Source organism: Sorex fumeus, unplaced genomic scaffold, assembly GCF_029834395.1.
Source record: "Sorex fumeus unplaced genomic scaffold, SorFum_2.1 ptg000043l, whole genome shotgun sequence".
Taxonomy (NCBI): domain Eukaryota; kingdom Metazoa; phylum Chordata; class Mammalia; order Eulipotyphla; family Soricidae; genus Sorex; species Sorex fumeus.
The window spans coordinates 50,635,316-50,656,882 of record NW_026606100.1 but is presented as its reverse complement, the minus strand read 5'-3'; the positions used below and the strand labels follow the sequence as shown (position 1 = coordinate 50,656,882).

General features: G+C 59.1%; 1 protein-coding gene across 1 annotated transcript in view; it reads right to left on the bottom strand.

Moving 5' to 3' along the window:
• The window catches only part of LOC130029446 (deleted in malignant brain tumors 1 protein-like), a 135,821-nt gene extending 117,162 nt beyond the window's left edge, over positions 1-18,659 (bottom strand). Inside the window, exons 1-7 of the mRNA XM_056120332.1 lie at positions 18,317-18,659; positions 17,038-17,070; positions 13,867-14,190; positions 13,086-13,142; positions 8,270-8,593; positions 5,831-5,843; positions 4,472-4,821 (exon numbers count right to left, since the gene is read on the bottom strand). Coding sequence (XP_055976307.1) covers positions 4,472-4,821; positions 5,831-5,843; positions 8,270-8,593; positions 13,086-13,142; positions 13,867-14,190; positions 17,038-17,070; positions 18,317-18,659 — 1,444 coding nt within the window. The remainder of the gene's footprint in view (positions 1-4,471; positions 4,822-5,830; positions 5,844-8,269; positions 8,594-13,085; positions 13,143-13,866; positions 14,191-17,037; positions 17,071-18,316) is intronic.
• Positions 18,660-21,567: the final 2,908 nt, after the last annotated feature.

Genomic DNA, 21,567 nt, shown 5'->3' with positions numbered 1-21,567 from the left:
GTGGGGAAATGCACCCCGAAACTCGGAGTCTCTCCTTCCCCACTCCCCGTGACTCTCATCCCGGCCCAGGGAAGCACACACTGCAGGGGGTGGGTGCAGCCTTGATGGAAAACAGGGTGGAGGGGCTCCCCCAAGTGAAAACCGGGCCAGCCTCCCGACTGTGGGCATTTACTCCGCAGAGAGGAAATCTCCTGCACCCCCCGGCACTCCCCACAACAGCCCCGGCACAGGACAAACTGGGGAGCACAGACATGGGCGGCCTCGCCACCGGCATGCTGTCTCCCCCAAAAAGGGGGTGACTGCAGCCCGCAGCAGCCCCCGACGGCCTGGCACCAGCCCACCCTAACACTGGAGTCAGCTCGCCCGGGTCAGCCCACCCAAACGGGTCACTGTAGGCAACTGAGCAGATAAAGACACACACGGCAAAAGCCAGCCAGGCCCCCCGGGCAAAGCAGGGGTGACAGTGCTGGGCCGGGCAGGGGGACGGAGAACTGGTGAAAGGGGGCAGCGGTGTGGAGAAGGGCGGATCCCTGACTCGGGATGGGGACCCTGATGATGTGACATGTCTCGATGCGAAGGGTGATATCACCCCCACCCGGGCACAGCCACCACCACCCACTTCATCTGCGGGAATTGAGAGAGAAGTGGTTTTTCTGGGAATGTGGCGAGGGGGGCCAGCGCGACAGCCCCTTCCCGGGACACCAGCAATCGTGGGGCCTCTCCGGGCCCAGCCGGCCACCCCGCATGCCCGCGTCAGGGGGATGCTGAGAAGAAAGGGGGTCCCGGGCCTCTGCCTGACCCCTTGACCTGGAGCGGGGACAGGAAAGCCCTGGGAAGGCTGGGTGGCGGCGGGCCAGTCCTGTGCTATTACTCCAAAACGACTGTCTCCAGGGGGTCGCAATCCCCTGCCCCCATGTCTCCATCTATTTCTCTCTGGAGTCCCCTGTCGGGAGCCAGTGAGGAGAGAGCCCCAGCACTAGTCTCGGGGGAGAAGGCCCAGTCATGAGCTCACGCAGGGGTGGTTGACTTGGGACCCCTCAGCTCCGGGCTGGAGTGCCGGGCCAGCCACACCAGACTGACCCCAAGTCCAGAAGATGCCGGGACACCCCCCCCCCCCACCAGCGCCGAGCTCAGGCTGGACGCACTGGAGGCCCTGGCCTCCATCCTCAGTGAAAGAGGCCTCAAAAATAGGCCACAGCAATAGCACAGCGGCCCCGGCGTTTGCCTTGCACGCCACAGACCCAGCTCCATCCCCAGGACCCCCGAGCCCCGCCAGGAGGGGTCCTTGAGCAGAGTCAGGGGTGAGCCCTGAGCACAGCCCGATGTAGCCCCCAAACAAACAACAAACAGCAAGTCCCCGAGCGCAGGACGTCTCGGCCCGCCAGCCCTCCAGGTCTCCCATGGGCCCCACACTCACTGGACGTCTCTGAAGACGACGGTGACGCGGTCGTTGTTGGCAACCTCGATGTCCCACACGCAGTTGGTATGGTGCGGGTAGTTGTTCGGGTACGAGGGGCTGAAGAATTGTCCCGAGGGCTGGGTCAAGAAGCCTCCACAGGGTTGGCTGCCTGTGGGGGCAAACGGCACCGCTGAGGACACCCCAGAACACGGCAGCACTCCGGACACGGCACGACAACGGGGAGGGACCCCTCCTCCCCCCCCACCCCCCTGCTGCCCTCCCATCTCGGGGGCGCGCAGCTTGGGCGGGGACAGCTCTGGTAGCTGGGGCTGGAGAAGTTCCCGCTGGCAGAGGTCAAGAGGTCGCCACAGTGCGAGGGTCCAGTGCAGGAGAGAGGGGAAGCCCCCCCCCCCCGGGGGCATCCTCTAGGTGAACATCCCCCCACGTCACACACACATGCCGCGTCAGGCCTCACCACGCCCCTCCTGCCCTGTACAGGGGATCCCCGGCCGCACATAGTGGATCTGTCTCTATCTCCCCACAGGGCCTAGAACCTTCCAGGCAGGAATGGACTGGCACTGGAGCACAGGCCCCAAGGCTAAATCTCCCAGGAATCAACTAAGTCATGCGGTCACTGTTCTGCTGACCCAGGAAGGCGGTGGGGGAACTGGGGTGAGTGGCCACCCTCACAGAACCTCACTCCGGAGACTCTGACCGGAGTGAGGTTCTGCACAGTGGCCGCCAACACGGGGTGAGCACCCCGGGAAGTCTGGCTGGTGACCGGGCACCCTGTGACTCTCTGGCTCTGATTCCTCTCCTGTGTCACTTGCATGACACACCATGCAGCTGTGGAAGTCCCAAGGACAGATGGGCTGGATTGGGACATGGGCGATGTCGAGAAGGGACATGAGAGGGCAGGAGGGACAGGCAGGACGCCTGGGTCCAGCCTTCCCTGAAGCTCCACCTGGATCATGTCACACACCCGCACCCCGGGGGCCCCACTTGCTCATAGTGGACAGGGGGTTCCTGCATGGCCACCACAGTCCTGGCCTAGATGTCCCATCCCGTAGGTGACTAAGCCCCCATTCCTGAGAATGGGACCCCTCTTAGCAGGACACAGAGCACAAAGGCCTCACCCCAGATGCAGAGTCTCAGCCAGAGCTGGGCTGAGACCCCTGGCAGCGGGTGGGTGTAGGAATCAGGAAACTCACCTGTAATGCCTGTAGTTGTCCTAGGCCACCAGACTGAAGAGAGAGGGACACGGGTCAGGATGTCCTGCCCACTGTCTGTGCTCAGGACACTGGGCAGGGCCTGGAGCTCAGAGGGGCGGGGGTATCCACACTCGCAGCCCGTGGGGTCCCAGATAGATCCTCTGGGAACCCAGGCTCGTGTCTCTGTCTTATTCTCACATTGCTTGTGGACACACCCGGTGATGCTGCCCCCCACAGTCCCGGGATCCCTGGGTCCCCAGGAGAAACTGCCCCTCCTGCTGCTCAGGTGTGGGGGGTGGGCCTGGACTCACCTGTGGTAGGAGTGACTGTTGTATTTGTGGTTGCTGAAAAGGGAAAAACGAGGGAGTTTTCCATTAGTGTATTTAGGGGACAGACACACAGGACCCAGACTTTGCTTTTTTGCCTCAACCAGGGATTGGGAATCTTCCTGAATGTTGACAAGAGCTAAAAGGAAGTGAACGCGTGAGTCCCTCATATGAAGTGGGGCTTCGAGACTTTTGTGGAGGAGGCAAATGGGGCACAGCTGGAGATGCTCAGGGTGACCCTGGCTCTGGGCTCGGGAGTCAACCCTGTGTTGCTCTGGATCCGGACTGATGCCGGGGATCAAACCGTGTGTGAACGATCATTAAAGGCAAGGCAAGTCTCTCTCCCCCCTGGCCCCCTGCCCCCCACCTTGCATGCTCTGTTCACAAAAGAGTGAATTGTTGCATGGACCTTAATGTCCATTACATCCATAAGGGGATAAGGGCATTGTCCTGAGTCTGAACCAAGCCAAGAAGAACAGGGGTGCAGCCAGTGAGCAGGGATGAAGCTGGAATGCAGGGGTGAGGCAGGTGTGCAGTGGTGAGTTGGGTGTGAAGGGGCAGAGCTGGGCATCAGGGGAGAGGCTGCTATGCAGGGGTGAGGCGACATGCAGGGTGAGGTTGGTGTGTAGGGGTGAGGCTGGTGAGCAGAGGGGAAGTGTGTGTGCAGATGCAAGCTGGGAGCCCGAGGGGATTTGCTGAGGGCTCATCCTCTGCAGAGGACCTGACAGGTGTGGGGAGAGGACACAGGGACCGAGGGACAGGCAGACAGAAGGACACTTACTTGTGGTATTTGATATTGGCCACGAAACTGGAGAGAAGGGGGCACAATTAGGGTCTCCCAGGAAACTGTTCACATCACTGGACTCAGGTTAGTCCCTGTCCTCCCTGTGGAACCTCACACCTGGGCCCTGAGCTCCCCTGGGCTGGATAGGCCCTGAGTCTGGGGCCCTCAGCACCTGCAGCGGTGAGCAGAATTTGAGGACACATGGGTCACTCTGGGGCCCTCAGTGTCGGGACTTCATTCTGAGACTCATACAGGGGCTATCATGTAGCGGGGGAGGCTGATGGCCCTGGGGTCATGCTGCGGCCACCCGGGTCAGGGTCGCTGTGAGTCTCCAGCATGGGTGGGGGTGAGACCGAGACTCACCTGTGGTGTTGGTGCTGCCCTGGGCATCTGCAGGAGACAGGAAAGGGGTTTGTTTCAGTGTGGGGTGTCGGGACAGGCAACAGCCCAAGAGATGCCCAGTCCTGCCCCCTGAGTCCCCTGGTCTGAGGGATTCGGGATGTGGAGTCTGAGCACTGAGAGGAATTTGAGCTTGGATGTCTCCCGGGATAAGTCAGGGGAGGCTGTGAGATCCTCTCTGTATTGTCCCCCACACCCCATATTTCTCAGGGCCCCGAGACTCTCATGAGCCCCCAGTCAGGAGACCTAAGGCATGAGGCCGGTCTCTGCACAAGCCCCGTCAGAGAAGGGGACAGAGGTTCCGGGACAAGGGACCGGGTCCAGGAGAACCCCCACGGGCAGCCCGGCCCACCTGAACAGATGACACCGGCATCCTCCCCGTGGTTGCAGTTGTGTGAGTTCCAGCCGTTGTGTCGGCAGGACCACAGGTACGACTCATGGCCAGTGCACCTCACGTTGTCCAGCAGGATGGGGCCTGAGCCCTGGCCAAAGCGTGCACTTCCAGGGGCCGACAGTGCCCAGCCGCAGCCCAGCTGCCTGCACACCACGTTGGCATCCAGGGTGTCCCAGTCATCGTCACACACGCTGCCCCAGGAGCCTCGGTACAGGACCTCCACGCGCCCCTGGCAGCGGTGGCCTCCGTTCACCAGCCTCAGGGCAAGACCAGAGTCGGTGCCTGTGAGGGAGGGACGGTCACTCTCCCTGACACCCACAATTCCCCCAGGACAAAGGGCAGGGCCTAGTCCCTAGGAGGCTGGACTGCCGCCTGCCACCATCCTCCATCCAACAGGAGTGTTGTAGAACTCCTGTGCATGGGGGCTGACTTGGCTGTCCCCATCTGCCCCCTAAATGCCCAGAAGTCCCGCCCAGGGCTCTGTACCATAATGAACCAAGAGTTCAGTCAAGGGCAACTGCAGAGAGATCTAGCGAGGCACCACCCTCCGGAGACCCCATTAAACAGCAGGAATGAGCAGGTAATTGTGTGCCCGAGCACACACACACACTCACACACAAACATAAACACATGCACACTCACACACATACAAACACACTCACACAGATGTACATGCACCAATGATGATCTGGTCCATCAGAAAATGTCACAGAGATTCACTAGCACAACACAAAGTGTAGCTGTGGAAGTCCCAAGGACAGATGGGCTGATTGGGACATGGGAGATGGGAGATGCCAGAAATAGAGACACGGGTCTCTGGACAGTTCCTGGGTGAACGGAAACTGCAGGGCTGGAGCATGTGACTGTCCTGTGTAAGACAGGAGAGCTCCAGGAATGTGGATGCTGTTGGACTCAGTTAACGCAGGATCTGGGTGTAGGTTGGGGCTCAGTGAGGATGCGCTGGCACCCCAGAGACCCCAGAGAGGGATCGGCTGAGGGGGATGGGAAGCTCCTGTGTGGACACTCCCGAGTGCCCAGCCCTGAGGATAGTAGGTCCCCCAGAGTGAGGACCTGGGCTCTGCCAGAAAGGTCGGCACCAGGCAGAGACCAGTGGGCATGGGGAACTCAGAGCTGGCACTCCGGAGACCACGTGCCCCCTGCTAGGTGCAGCCCCTGCTCTGGTCATCTGGGAGCAGGAGGCTTTGAGCAGACACACAAAGACACACAGTCCCCATGAGGGTGAGGGCCTAGCCACCAACTCTCACTGCAGGAAAAGGTCAACATGGTCCCTGCTCCTGCCCTGCCCTTCCCCAGAACACAGGGAGAAGGTCTCAGCCACCATCTGGGGGACTTGGGCAGAGTGTGTCCTCCCAGGTCATCTCAGAAGGAGACTTTGAGACAACTGAGTCTGTTCCCATGAGCATGGAGAGGATGTGTGGTGGGGGACAGCTACATGCAGTGTAGGAGGAGGAAGAAGCCGACCCTCGAGAAGGGACATCAGAGGGCATGAGGGAGAGGCAGGACGCCTGAGTCCAGCCTTCCCTGAAGCTCCACCTGGATCATGTCATACACCCGCACCCCGGGGGCTCTCCTTGCTCAGAGTGACATGGGGTTCCTGCATGGCCACCACAGTGCTGGCCTCAGTGTCCCATCGCCTAGGTGACAGAGCCCCCATTCCTTAGAATGGGACCCCTCTCAGCAGGCCAGGGAGCTTGGAGGCCTCACCCTCGATGCAGAGTCTCTGCCAGAGCTGGGTTGAAACCCTGGCAGCGTGTGGGTGTAGGAATCAGGAAACTCACCTGTAATGGCTGTAGTTGTCTCAGGCCACCAGACTGAAGAGAGAGGGACACATGTCAGGACGTCCTGCCCATGGTCTGTGCCCAGGACACTGGGCAGGGCCTGGAGCTCACAGGGGTGGGTGGGCCGGGGCCTGGCACCCACCCTCACAGCACGTTGGGGTCCGGAATGGATCCTCTGGGAACCCGGGCTTGTGTCTCTCCCTTGTTCTCTCAATGGTGCCTGGATGCACTCATGAGACTGTGGACTGGGGACACTGCAGCTGCCCCCCACAGTCCCGGGGTCCCGGGGTCCCCAGGAGAAACTGCCCCTCCTGCTGCTCAGGTGGGGGGAGTGTGTCTGGACTCACCTGTGTTAGGAACGACTGTTGTAGATGTGGTTGATGAACCTGAAAAGGGAAAAAATGGGTGAGTTTTCCCTTAGTGTATTTAGGGGACAGACACACAGGACCCAGAATTTGCTTTTTTGCCTCAATCATGAATTGGGAATCTTCCTGAGTGTTGACAAGAGCGAAAAGGAGGTGAACTCGAGAGTCCCTCATATGAAGTGGGGCCTCGAGACGTTTTTGGAGGAGGCAGGTGGGGCACAGCTGGAGATGCTCAGGGTGACCCTGGCTCTGGGCTTGGGCGTCAACCGCGTGTTGCTCTGCATCGGACTGATGCCAGGGATCAAATTCTGTGTAAACGATCATTCAATGCAAGACAAGCCTCTCTCCCTCCCTGCCCTCCCCGCCCCCCACCTCGCATGCTCCGTTCACAAATGAGTGAATTGTTGCATGGACCTTAATGTCCGTTAGATCCATTGGGAGACCAGGGCATTGTCCTGAGCCTGAACCGAGCGAAGAGAACAGGGGTGCAGACGGTGAGTAGGGATGAAGCTGGAATGAAGGGGTGAGGCAGGTGTGCAGTGGTGAGCTGGGTGTATAGGGGCAGAGCTGGGCATCAGAGGAGAGGGGGCTATGCAGGGTGCGGCAACTTGCAGGGTGATATTGGGGTGCAGGGGGGAGGCAATATGGTAGGGAGAGGTTGGTGTGCAGGGATGAGGTTGGAGAGCAGGGGGAATTGCGTGTGCAGGTGCAGAGTTGGGAGCCCAGGGGGATTTGGTGTGGGCTCACCCTCTAGAGGACATGAAAGGTGTGGGGAGAGAACTCAGGAACCGAGGGACAGGCAGGCAGCAGGACACTTACCCGTGGCAGTTGTTTGCCACCAATCTGGGGAGAAAGGGATACAGTTAGGGTCTCCAGGGAAACTGCCCACGGCCATCAGGTTAGGTTAGTCCCTGTCCTCCCTGCACACTCACACCTTGGCCATGAGCTCCCCTGGACAGGACAGGCCCAGATCCCAGTGCCCTTCAGCACCCTCGTTGTGGGCAGAATATGGGGACACATCGGTCACCCGGGGCCATCAGTGTCAGGGCCTCGTTCTGAGACAAGTGCAGGGGCTGCAGGTGGCTGAGGGAGCTGATGGTCCCAGGTCCATGCTGTGTCCACCCAGGTTGGGGTCCCCAGGAATCTCCCCAGGACTTGCTGGTCCTCCCACTGCCCAGGAAGGGTGGGGGCAAGGCCGAGACTCACCTGGGGCGCTGGTGCTGCCCTGGGCATCTGCAGGAGACAGGAAAGGGGTTTCTTTCAGTAAGGGGTGTCGGGACAGGCACCAGCCCGAGAGATGCCCAGTCCTGCCCCCTGAGCCCCCGGGTCTGAGGGATTCGGGATGTGGAGTCTGAGCACTGAGAGGAATTTGAGCTTGGATGTCTCCCGGGATAAGTTAGGGGAGGCTGTGAGATCCTCTCCGTGTTGTCCCCCACACCTCTTATTTCTCAGGGCCCCGAGACTCTCATGAGCCCCCAGTCAGGAGACCTAAGGCGTGAGGCCGGCCTCTGCACAAGCCCCGTCAGAGAAGGGGACAGAGTGCTGGGACAAGGACCAGGTCCAGGAGAACCCCCATGGGCAGCCCGGCCCACCTGAGCAGATGACGCCGGCATCCTCCCCGTGGTTGCAGTTGTGTGAGTTCCAACCATTGTGTTGGCAGGACCACAGGTAGGACTCGTGGCCAGTGCACCTCACGTCGTCAAGCAGGATGGGGCCAGAGCTCTGGCCGAAGCGTGCATTCCCGGGGGCTGACAGCGCCCAGCCGCAGCCCAGCTGCCTGCACACCACGTTGGCGTCCAGGGTGTCCCAGCTATCATCACACACGCTGCCCCAGGAACCTCGATACAGGACCTCCACGCGGCCCTGGCAGCGGTGGCCTCCGTTCACCAGCCTCAGGGCCAGACCAGAGTCGGTGCCTGTGAGGGAGGGACGGTCACTCTCCCCGACACCCACAATTCCCCCAGGACCAAGGGGTCCTTTTGGGCAGGGCCTATTCCCTAGGAGACTGGACTACCGCCTGCCCCCGTCCTCCATCCCTAGGAGTGTTCCGTTACTCCTGTGAATGGGCGTTGACTCTGCTGCCCCCATCTGACCCCCGCAATGCCCAGGAGTCCCACCCAGGGACTACAGGTTCAGAGCATCTGTACCATAATGAACCAGAGTTCAGAAAAGGGCAACTGCAGAGAGATCTAGCAAGGCACGTTCCCCGGAACACCCAGGACAACAGCGGGAATCAGCAGGTGATTGTGTGCTCGAGCACACACACACACACACACTCACACTCACACTCACACACTTACACAATCACAGGCACACAATCATCAATGATCTGTTCCAACAGAGGAATGTCCTAAAAATTCACTCGCACAGCACACCATGCAGCTGGGAAGTCCCAAGGACAGATGGGCTGATTGGGACATGGGAGATGGGAGATGCCAGAAATAGAGACCCGGGTCTTTGGACAGTTCCTGGGTGAATGGAAACTGCAGGGCTGGAGCATGTAACTGTCCTATGTAAGAGAGGAGAGCTCTGGGGATCTGGATGCTGTTGGACTCAGTTAACGCAGGATCCAAGCGTTGCTTTGGGCTCAGTGAGGATGCGCTGGGACCCCAGAGACCCCAGAGAGAGATCGGCTGAGAGGGATGGCAAGCTCTTGTGTGGACACTCCCGAGTGCCCAGCCCTGAGGATAGTAGGTCCCTCGGAGTGAAGACCTGGGCTCTGCCAGAAAGGGCGGCACCAAGCACTGACCAGTGGGCGTGGAGAAATCAGAGCTGGCACCGTGGAGACCGCGTGCCCCCTGCTAGGTGCAGCCCCTGCTCTGGTCATCTGGGAGCAGGAGGCTTTGAGCAGATACACAAAGACACACAGTCCCCGTGAGGGTGAAGGCCTAGCCACCAACTCTCACTGCAGGAAAAGGTCAACGTGGTCCCTGCACCTGCCCTGCCGCTCCCCAGAACACAGGGAGAAGGTCTCAGCCACCATCTGGGGGACTTGGGCAGAGTGTGTCCTCCCAGGTCATCTCAGAAGAAGACACTGAGAAAACTGAGTCTGTTCCCATGAGCACGGAGAGGATGTGTGGTGGGGGACAGCTACATGCCGAGTAGGAGGAGGAAGAAGCCGACCCTCGAGAAGGGACATCAGAGGGCATGAGGAACAGGCAGGACGCCTGGGTCCAGCCTTCCCTGAAGCTCCACCTGGATCATGTCACACACCCGCACCCCGGGAGCCCTCCAGCTCAGAGTGACATGGGGTTCCTGCATGGCCACCACAGTCCTGGCCTTGGTGTCCCATCCTGTAGGTGACAGAGCCCCCATTCCTGAGAAGTGGGACCCCTCTCAGCAGGCCTGGGAATAAGAGGCCTCACCCCAGATGCAGAGTCTCAGCCAGAGCTGGGCTGAGACCCCTGGCAGCGGGTGGGTGTAGGAATCTCACCTATAGTGCTTGCAGCTGGCCACGGGGCTGGGGAGAGAGAAACACACGTCAGGACGTCCTGCCCACTGTCTGTGCTCAGGACAATGGGCTCACTCACTGCTCAGGATGGGTGGGGGCAAGGCCGAGACTTACTTGAGGCCGATGGTGTGGAGCTGGATCCTGCACCTGCAGTAGAGGAGGAAGCAAGGTGTTTGTCAGTGCCGTCGAGGCCGGGGGGAGGGGGAGCAGAGACCCTGAGAGTCCGACCGGCCCCTCTGAGGCTGAGGGGTGCAGGGAGTCCAGCGCTAGAGCTGAGAGGAAATGGAGCTTGGGGGACCCGGGGACATTCTCAGTTAATGTCCGTTAACCCCTAGAGTCACACAAGTCCTTGGAGGCTCCGGCTCTCGGATGCCCACGGGAGATGGCCCAGGGTCCGTGTGCGGTGAGGGGACACAGGACAGAGAGAGGCCCCCAGAATTGCCTCAGCCCCGACTTTGAGCCTGTCCCTATGGGGACCAGGACGCTGTTGAGACTGAGGCCTCCTGGGCCCCCTCGGTCGCACCCACAGGCGTTTCCTGGCTGGAGCAAGGACGGGGCGCGTCTGCCCTCTGTCAGGGCCAGGCGAAATGAGGTACCCCATACCCTAACCTAGGCGAGACCAAGAAGAGCCCCACAATCGCACTGGGATCCCCATTGATTACCTGTGTGGATAGAGCACAGAGGAGGTGAGGTGAGACCCCAAGAGGAAGCTGTTGGAAGGTCTGGGGGCCTCGACACCCTCTGTCCCGCCCCTCCCCTGCTGTGGCTGCTGCTGTGAGCACAGCCTCCGTTGCTGCCCTCAGGCCTGGCATTCTCTGCTTGGGGGAGCCCATGGCCGCCTCATAGGCCTTGTCTCTCTGGCACACAAGGGACCCATGGTGCCCCTGGGGCACTGCGGACTTGTCCTTCCTCTTCTGCTGGACTCGGATTTCTTAGTGACAATGGTCTCTGTTCCTGCCCACTTCCGGAGCCAGAACTTTCGTCTCTTTTAACCATTGTTCTTGGTCTCCCGAAGTGGCCACAAGTCCGCACAGGCCCTCAGGAGCCCACAGTGAAGGACCAAGGCCTCTCTCTGTAGAAGGAACCCGCCTGGGGTGGTCCGCAAAGACTTCTATGAACCCTGCAGCTGGTCTGCGGCCACCATGGGACATGACAGCCCAGGGGTGGGCCCTGAACACGGGCACTGGATCCTCTGGCACCAGGCAGGAGCACACGCGATGAGTTTGGGACATTAGGATCCATCCCTCTCCAGGCTCAGAAAGGGCTCGGGAGAGAGAGACGCCAACCAGGCCTTGCTCAGAGTCCCCCGGCAGCTTCCACTGTGGGTGCTGAGTGCCTGATAACTCCCACACCTCCCCTGCTGTAGCGGAATACCGGCTCCGCGGAACATTACCTTCCGCGGTGAACCCTGACTTTGAGGCCGAGACACACGAAGACACAAAGTCTCCGTGAGGGTGACGGCCTAGCCACCAGCCCCCATTGCAGGGAAAGGTCAACGTGGGCCCAGAACCTACCCAGGCTGCTCCCCAGAACACAGGGAGACGGTCTCAGCCGCCAGCTAGGGGACTTGGGGCGAGTGTGTCCTCCCAGGTCTGCTCAGAAGGAGACCATGAGATAACCAAGTCTGCCCCCATGAGCACGAAGAGGACATGGGGTGGGGGACAGCCACATGCAGAGCAGGAGAAGGAAGAAGCTGACCCTCGAGAAGGGACATCAGAGGGCATGAGGGACAGGCAGGACGCCTGGGTCCAGCATTCCTTGAAGCTCCTCCTGGATCATGTCACACACCCACACCCCGGGGGCTCTCCTTGTTCAGAGTGACATGGGGTTCCTGCATGGCCACCACAGTCCTGTCCTCGGTGTCCCATCCCATAGGTGACAGAGCCCCCGTTCCTGAGAACGGGACCCCTCTCAGCAGGCCGGAAAGCACGGAGGCCTCACCCCAGACAGAGTCTCAGCCAGAGCTGGGCTGAGACCCTGGCAGTAGGTGGGTGCAGGAAACAGGTAATTCACCTGCTGTGACTGTATTCGAATGAGGCCACTAGGTTGGAGAGAGAGGGACATGTGTCAGGACGTCCTGCCCACTGTCTGTGCTCAGGACACTGGGTGGGGCCTGGAACTCAGAGGGGCAGGTGGGGCTGGCGCCTGGCACCTACACTTGCAGCCCATGGGGTCCCGGATGGATCCTCCGGGAACCCGGGCTCGTGTCTCTGCCTTATTCTCACATACAAGCCCAGACGCACCCGTTGAGGCTGTGGCCTGGGGACACTGTAGCTGCCCCCCACTGTCCCGTGGTCTCAGGGAAATGGTCCCAAGGAGAAAATGCCCCTTCTCCTCTTAAGGTGCGGGGGACGGGGCTGGACTCACTCGAAGAAGTAGAGGGCCACAGAGCAGCACTTGTTTCACCTAAAAGGTACAGAAAGGGAAGGATTTCCTTAGTGCATTTAGGAAACAGACACGCAGGACCCAGTGTTTGTTTTTGCGCCCTCCAGGATTGGGAAGCTCTCTGGGTGTTGACAAGAGCTACAAGGAGGTGAACTCGGGGTGGGTGTTCTCATAACAACTGGGGCTCAGAGACTTTTGTGGGGGAGGCAGGTGGGGCACACCAGTAGGGGACCAAGGGCATTGTCCTGACCCTGAACCGAGCGGAGAGAACAGGGGTGCAGGCAGTGAGCAGGGATGAAGCTGGAATGCAGGGGCGAGGCAGGTGTGTAGTAGTGAGTTTGCTGTGCAGGGCAGAGTTGGGCATCAGGGAAGAGACGACATGCAGGGTGAGGTTGGTGTGCAGGGGTGAGGTAATATTGTCGGGTGAGGTTGGTGTGCAGGGGACAAGTGTGTGTGCAGATACAAGCTGGGAGCCCGAGGGGATTTGCTGAGGGCTCATCCTCTGCAGAGGACCTGACATGTGTGGGAGAGAACACGGCACCTGAGGGAGAGGCAGGCAGCAGGACACTTACCCGCAGTCGAAGCTGCTGTGTGCCACCAGTCTGCGGAGAAGGGGACACTATTAGGCTCTCCCAAGAAACTGTCCACAACACTGTGCTACAGGTTACTCCCTGTCCTCCGTGGACCCTCACGCCTGGGACTTGAGCTCTCCCTGGCGGGACAGGCCCAGAGCTGGGGCCCTCAGCACCCATAGCGGGGGACAGAATCTGGGAACACACGGGTCACTAAGGGCCCCTAGTGTGGGGTCCTCATTTGGGAGTCGTGCAGGGGCTACAGGCGGGTGGGGGAAGCTGACAACCCCAGGGCCATGCTGCTTCCCCCAAGGATGAGGTCCAAGAGAGTCTCCTCAGGACCTTCTTCTCTTCCCACTGCCCAGGAAGGGTCGGGGAGAGGCTGAGACTCACCTGGGGCGCTGGTGCTGCCCTGGGCATCTGCAGGAGACAGGAAAGGGGTTTCTTTCAGTAAGGGGTGTCGGGACAGGAACCAGCCCGAGAGATGCCCAGTCCTGCCCCCTGAAACCCCGGGTCTGAGGGATTCGGGATGTGGAGTCTGAGCACTGAGAGGAATTTGAGCTTGGATGTCTCCCGGGATAAGTCAGGGGAGGCTGTGAGATCCTCACCGTGTTGTCCCCCACACCCCTTATTTCTCAGGGCCCCGAGACTCTCATGAGCCCCCAGTCAGGAGACCTAAGGTGTGAGGATGGCCTCTGCACATGCCCCGTCAGAGAAGGGGACAGAGGTGCCGAGACAAGGGACTGGGTCCAAGAGAAACCCCATGGGCAGCCTGGCCCACCTGAGCAGATGACGCTGGCATCCTCCCCGTGGTTGCAGTTGTGAGAGTTCCAGCCATTGTGTCGGCAGGACCACAGGTAGGACTCGTGGCCAGTGCAGCTCACGTCGTCCAGCAGGATGGGGCCTGAGCCCTGGCCAAAGCGTGCATTCCCGGGGGCTGACAGTGCCCAGCCGCAGCCCAGCTGCCTGCACACCACGTTGGCATCCAGGGTGTCCCAGTTGTCGTCACACACGCTGCCCCAGGAGCCTCGGTACAGGACCTCCACGCGGCCCTGGCAGCGGTGGCCTCCGTTCACCAGCCTCAGGGCCAGACCAGAGTCGGTGCCTGTGAGGGAGGGACGGTCACTCTCCCTGACACCCACAATTCCCCCAGGACCAAGGGGTCCTCTTGGGCAGGGCCTGGTCCCTAGGAGACTGGACTGCCGCATGCTGCCATCCTTCATCCCCAGGAGTGTTCTAGAACTCCTGTGCATGGGGGCTGACTCGGCTGCCCCCATCTGCCCCCCGCAATGCCCAGGAGTCCCACCCAGGACTCTGTACCATAATGAACCAGAGTTCAGTCAAGGGCAACTGCAGAGAGATCTAGCGAGGCACCATCCCCCGGAGACCCCATTAAACAGCAGGAATGAGCGGGTAATTGTGTGCCCGAGCACACGCACACACACACACATACACACAACACACACGCACACTCACACACATACAGACACACTCACACAGATGTACATGCACCAATGATGATCTGTTCCATCAGAAAATGTCACAAAGATTCACTCACACAACACACGTGCAGTTGAGAAGTCCCAAGGACAGATGGGCTGATTGGGACATGGGAGATGGGAGATGCCAGAAATAGAGACACGGGTCTCTGGACAGTTCCTGGGTGAACGGAAACTGCAGGGCTGGAGCATGTGACTGTCCTGTGTAAGACAGGAGAGCTCCAGGGATGTGGATGCTGTTGGGACTCAGTTAACACAGGATCTGGGCATAGTTTGGGGCTCTGTGAGGATGTGCTGGGACCCCAGAGACCCCAGAGAGGGATCGGCTGAGGGGGATGGGAAGCTCCTGTGTGGACACTCCCGAGTGCCCAGCCCTGAGGATAGTAGGTCCCTCGGAGTGAGGACCCAGGCTCTGCTGGAAAGGGTGGCACCAGGCACTGATCAGTGGGCATGGGGAACTCAGAGCTGGCACCGTGGAGACCGCATGCCCCCTGCTTGGTGCAGCCCCTGCTCTGGTCATCCAGGAGCAGGAGGCCTTGAGCAGACACAAAGACACACAGTCTCTGTGGGGGTGACAGTCTAGCCACCCCCTTCCCATTGCAGGGAAAGGTCAACGTGGGCCTTATACCCGCCCGGCTGCTCCCCAGAACTCAAGGAGATGGTCTCAGCCGCCATCTGAGGGTCTCGGGCAGAGTGTGTCCTCCCAGGTCTGCTCAGAAGGAGACAGTGAGACAATGGAGTCAGTCCCCACATGCACGCAGAGGACATGGGGTGGGGGACAGCCACATGCAGAGCAGGAGGAGGAAGTAGCTGACCTTCGAGAAGGGACATTAGAGGGCATGAGGGACAGGCAGGATGCCTGGGTCCAGCCTGAATCATGTCTCACACCCGCACCCCAAGGGCCCTGCTGCTCAGAGTGACATTGGGGTTCCTGCATGGCCACCACAGTCCTGGCTTCGGTGTCCCATCCTGTAGGTGACAGAGCCCCCATTTCTGAGAAGTGGGACCCCTCTCAGCAGGACTGGGAACACGAGGCCTCACCCCAGATGCAGAGTCTGAGCCAGAGCTGGGCTGAGACCCTTGGCAGCGGGTGGGTGTAGGAATCAGGAAACTCACCTATTGTGTCTGCAGCTGGCCACGTGGCTGGGGGGAGAGAGAGACACACGTCAGGACGTCCTGCCCACTGTCTGTGCTCAGGACACTGGGTGGGGCCTGGAACTCAGAGGGGCGGGTGGGTCCGGCGCCTGGCACCCACACTTGCAGCCCGTGGGGTTCCAGATGGATCCTCCGGGAACCCGGGCTCGTGTCTCTGCACTATTCTCACATTCGCACCCTTTGGGGCTGTGGCCTGGGGACACTGTAGCTGCCCCCCACAGTCCCGGGGTCTCAGGGAAATGGTCCCATGGAGAAAATGCCCCTTCTCCTCTTAAGGTGTGGGGGACGGGGCTGGACTCACTCGAAGGATCAGAGGGCGACGGAGCAGCGCTCGTTTCACCTAAAAGGTACAGAAAGGGAAGGATTTCCTTAGTGCATTTAGGAAACAGACACGCAGGACCCAGTGTTTGTTTTTGCGCCCTCCAGGATTGGGAAGCTCTCTGGGTGTTGACAAGAGCTACAAGGATGTGAACTCGGGGTGGGTGTTCTCATAACAACTGGGGCTCAGAGACTTTTGTGGGGGAGGCAGGTGGGGCACACCAGTAGGGGACCAAGGGCATTGTCCTGACCCTGAACCGAGCGGAGAGAACAGGGGTGCAGGCGGTGAGCAGGGATGAAGCTGGAATGCAGGGGTGAGGCAGGTGTGTAGTAGTGAGTTTGCTGTGCAGGGCAGAGTTGGGCATCAGGGAAGAGACGACATGCAGGGTGAGGTTGGTGTGCAGGGGTGAGGCAATATCGTAAGGTGAGGTTGGTGTGCAGGGGTGAGGCTGGAGAGCAGGGGGGAAACGTGTGGGCAGGGGCAGAGCTGGGAGCCCAGGGGCTTTGGTGTGGCTCATCCTCTGCAGAAGACCTGACAGTTCAGGGAGAGGACAGAGGGTCAGACAGGCAACAGGACAGTCACCCGTGGAGGCTAACGTTGATACATCCCACCAACCTGGGGAGAAGGGGACACAGTTAGGGTCTCCCGGGAAACTGTCCACATCATTGTGCTGCAGGTTACTGCCTGTCCTCCCTGGACCCTCATGCCTGGCCCTGAGCTGCCCCGGGCGGGACAGGCTCAGAGCCTGGGTCCCTTCAGCACTCTCAGCGGTGGACGGAGTCTGGGGACACACAGATCTCTCCAGGCCCTTCAGTGTCAGGGCCACATTCTTAGCCATGTGCAGGGGCTACGGCAGGCAGGGGGAGCTGACGGCTCCGGGGCCATGCTAAGGCCCCTCTGGTCGGGGTCTCCGTGAGTCTACCCGGGACCAACTGCTCACCCGCTGCCCAGGACTGGTGGGGGCGAGGTCGAGACTCACCTGTGGTCATTAGGGTGGGTGTGGATTCTGTACCTGCAGTAGGGGAGGAAACGGGGTGTCTGTCAGTGCCATCGGGGCCCGGGGTGGGGGGGAGCACAGACCCTGAGAGTCCGACCGGCCCCTCTGAGGCTGAGCGGCTCGGGGAGTCCAGGGTGAGAGCTGAGAGGAAATGGAGCTTGGGGGACCCGGGGACATTCTCAGAGTTAATGTCTGCTAACCCCTGGAGTCACACAAGTCCTTGGAGACTCCGGCTCTCGGGACGCCCACGGGAGACAGCCCAGGGGCAGCGTCAGATGAGGGGACAGAGGACAGAGAGAAGCCCCCAGCCCTGCCTCTGTGCCAACTCCGTTCCCGTCCCTACGGGGACCAGGATGCTGGTGAGAATGAGGCCTCCTTGGCCCCCGTGAGCTACCCCCTGATGCTCTCCCAAGGGCCTTCCAAAGAATGGGGCACAAGCTTGCTGCCAAGTGCCAGTTTTGGGGGCAAGGATCTCTTGGGGACCGAGCGCGAGGGGCAAGTGGGTCTCCCTCCATGTCTCCTGCAGAACTTAGGCTCTGGAGCTGTCACCCTCCAAACAGCCCTTGCCCCAGCTGCCCTGAAGATGGGCCATGGACCGAGAACCTCCCCTTGGGGGAAAACGAGCAGGAGGGCCCTGGCCTTGTGGGCGGAGCCAAGACTGTCTTTGTCTCAGAGATGGGAAACATCTTATTGGTTGTTGTTTTTGCGTCTGGGCACCACCCTCAGCGATGCTCAGGGGTCCCTCCTGGCTCTGCACTCAGGAATTACCCCTGGCGGTGCTCAGGGGACCATACGGGATGCTGGGGATCGAATCCAGGTGGGCCGTGTGCAAGGCAAACGCCTTCCCCAGACGCCCAGTCTGTGCTGTGGATTCCGGGCCCTTTACTGCTGATTTTGACTTGGCTGGAGACCCCCGCTGGGAAGACCCTGGAGTCTGCAGTTCTCCCCCGTCGCCCTTACAAGCCGAGTCGACGCCACCGAGTGGGGATTCAGGGGTGCTGAGGGGCCGCACAGGGCAGTGGCAAGCTCAGGGCAGTAAGACTGCAACCACCCCCCACCCCGCACCTTACACCTAGGCGAGCCAGCAGACACCCGCCCACCCGGAGCCTCTGTGCCCTGCCTGGGGCATGCCAGCCACTTTGGCGGCAAGACCCCTGCCAAGCGTGGGGCGCATGCACCGTGAGCCGTGCTAGAGCCCCGTCCTTGCATGCATCATGCATCGTGCCCTGCTGGCCAGGAGACTGGCCGGCTCCAGCACTACCTGAGCACACGACTCCGGCGTCTTCCTTGTGGCCACAGTCGTGGTCGTACCACCCGCCATGGGGGCAGCTGGACAGCTGGGACTCCCATCCCTGGCAGTTCACGTCTCCCAAGAGAATGTTCCCCGAGCCCTGGCCAAAGTGGGCCCCTCCGGGTGCCGACAGCGCCCAGCCGCAGCCCAGCTGCCTGCACACCACGTTGGCGTCGTTGATGTCCCAGCTGTCATCACACACGGTGCCCCAGAAGCCTTGGTACAGGACCTCCACGCGGCCCTGGCACCGGTGGCCTCCGTTCACCAGCCTCAGCGCCAGCCCTGCAGACACAGTGCACAGCTCTGGCGACATGCTCGCCGCCCTGCCATCCCGGGCCTGGGGTCGCTGCTTCCTCTGAGCCCCGCCATTCTGGACCCTGGGGTCCTCTGAGCCCTGTCATCCTGAACCTGGGGTCCCTGCTACCTCACACCGCCTTGCTGTCCTGGGGTCTGACACTCCTGCTTTCTCATGCCACCCTGCCATCCTGGGGCCCGACTTCCTCTGAGCCCAGCCCCGGCTCTCCTGACTGGGCACCTCTCTTGGATGCAACTGCCCACTTGTCCCTCTGAATTCTGCCCTGGAAGCCTCCTGTGGCCAGCAAGTTTCCCCCAGCCTCCCCCAGATTGTCTGCCATAGAGGCAGGGGGAGGGGTGGGAGGGGAGGGAATCCTGGGGACCTTGGTGGTAAAAGATGTACACTGGTGGAGGGTTGGGTGATCGATCATTGTATGACTGAAACTCAAACAGGAAAGCTTGGTAACTGTGTCTCATGGTGATTAAAAAGTAATGCACTGCCCACTGTCTGTAGCACTGTCCTCCTGTTGTTCATCGATTTGCTCAAGGGGGACACCAGTAACATCTCCATTGTGAGACTTGTTGTTACTGTGTTTGGCATATTGAATACGTCACGGGGAGCTGGCCAGGCTTTGCCTTGCGGGCGGGATACTCTCAGTAGCTTGCTGGGCTCCCTGAGAGGGGCGGATGAATCGAACCCAGGTTGGCCACGTGCAAGGCAAATACCCTACCTACTGTGCTATCGCTCCAGCCCTATAAAAAATAATAATAAAGAATAATAAAAATAAAATTAACATTCTGAGTTTAAAAAAAGTGATGTGGAGTTTATGCCCAATTCAATCAGCTTAATCAATGGCTGAATAAATGGCAGTACTCCTACATTAAAACAAACAAACAAACAAACAAACAAAATATTCCTTTAACAAAAGAGTTAGTTCCTGCTGGCGGTGAACCATCCAGTCCTAGAAACTGTCAATGTCCCCCGACAGTCCACCAGGGGGTGCCGTGGTTCAATTTTGGATTTGCTGGGCTCCAAGTCCTGACAAGTGTGATCCCTTCTAGGGGTGGAGAACTCTCTGGACTTGGGTCCTCTAGAGCGACAGGTTAGGGACACCGAGTATGAGCTATGCTCCAAAGGGAAGCAGCTGAAGCCACTCATGGGGACTCCTGGTGGCCCTGAAGTCCACTGCAGCCTGAGTTTAGCAGCAGACGGCTCGGCCCTTGGAAGGCCCCTAGAGAAGTGTTTTGTGCCACATCTCCTCCTTCCTGACTCATTGCCACTCTGTATCGAAGTAAACAGGACTCTCAAGACCGTCTTTATCATCAGGGAGGCCAGGGCCAAGTGCCCACGCGCCTTCCAACGACCCACAGCCCACGACTCAGTTCCCATTATTGCAGTTTCCTCTTCCAAATGGCTAACTATACTTGTGGGTCAAGATACTTCCTGGCTTTTTTGCACTTTTAACAATCTTCCCAGGTACAAAGTAGATGATTTGAGGGGTGGGGGTGAGGGAGGAAGAGTCAGATCTGCTTGCCTTACAGTTTCTATACGGATTCACAGGATTCTTTTTCTAAATCTGAAATGCATGACGACTCTGAGCGATCTTGTTTTTTTTCTATGTCATGAAATATTTTGTTGTTTCATTGTGCAAGGAGTTGGTTCCTCATCACTCATCAATTATTCACTGTTAGGATGTAGAGTTCAATAAGACGATGGAAAGATGGCGGCCAAAGCAAGAAAGGAAAATGGTAGAGCAAAGTGAACCATCACTGCCCGGGACCCAGGAGATGGCACGATTGGCAAGGAGCCCTTGATGGCACTGTGGTATGTCCATGGCTTTCACTGAATGCAGTTAAGAATTCATCATTTTCCATCATTTTGTGTATGATGACAAGGGAGGTGGTTTCCAGTACTTGGATGACTCAGAGAGAAATGCAGAGCGTCAAAGAATAGCAACACTAGAGACCAGGGTACAATCTCAGACTATGAGTCTGTGTGATGCCATTCTAGATTACTTCCTCCAATTCAGACGGGCTTAGTTAGACAATCCTCGGGATCCAAGTAGAATCCGCCCTTCTCACCCACTTCAGAGGGCCAGATTTCCTTCGCTGTCTATGTTATAGCAAGCAGACCAGCTCATTTTGCTAAAATGATGGGTGATGGTGCAAGTTTATCTGTGTGAGGGGTGTGTGTGTGTGTGTGTGTGTGTGTGTGTGAAGCTAGGTTGTTTTCATTGAAAAAAATTATTTAGAAAGCTGTGAAAGAAGAGAAAGAGAGGAAGTGCATGTTCAAGAGAAAACACAGACTTTCTTCCAAAGTGGAGGTAGAGAAACAGTGACAAGAAAGCAAGATATGTGTGCAAGGGAGAATGTGGGCTTGAAGAACAAGCCATGAGGTCATCTTTTATGATCCCTTTATATCCATATCTACCCCTAACAAATCAGCTATCTTTATCTCATTAAAATGTCTGATACTACTGCTTTCATGCTCTTTCATTTCATCCTCCGGGTGTGCGGAGTGGGATGGCATTTGTCGCACTTCTCAGACTCTTCAAAGACAGTTACTCCTAGCAGTAACAGTCAGAACCAGACTGTTTTCTCCAACTTGCCGCTAGAGAGTTGGATGTGCCGTGCCGCCGTGCCAACACCTTGGTATGGGTCTATGGGTCCACAGTAGACACCCCCAGCTGTCCTGTTCCATTGGGAGAGCCGGGGAGAGCCAGGTGGACACTCATCTCTGGAGAAGAAGCATTCCAATGCAAACAAGGTCGGAACGTTCTCTCAACAGAGACCTTGGACCGGGAAATCTTCACATCAGAACATCCTCACCTCATTCCTCATCCCCCACCCCTGCTCCCACATGCAAAGATGCCTGGACAGACATGCCCGAGAGTGAGCCTCTTTCAAAACCCTATGCTTTAAACTCG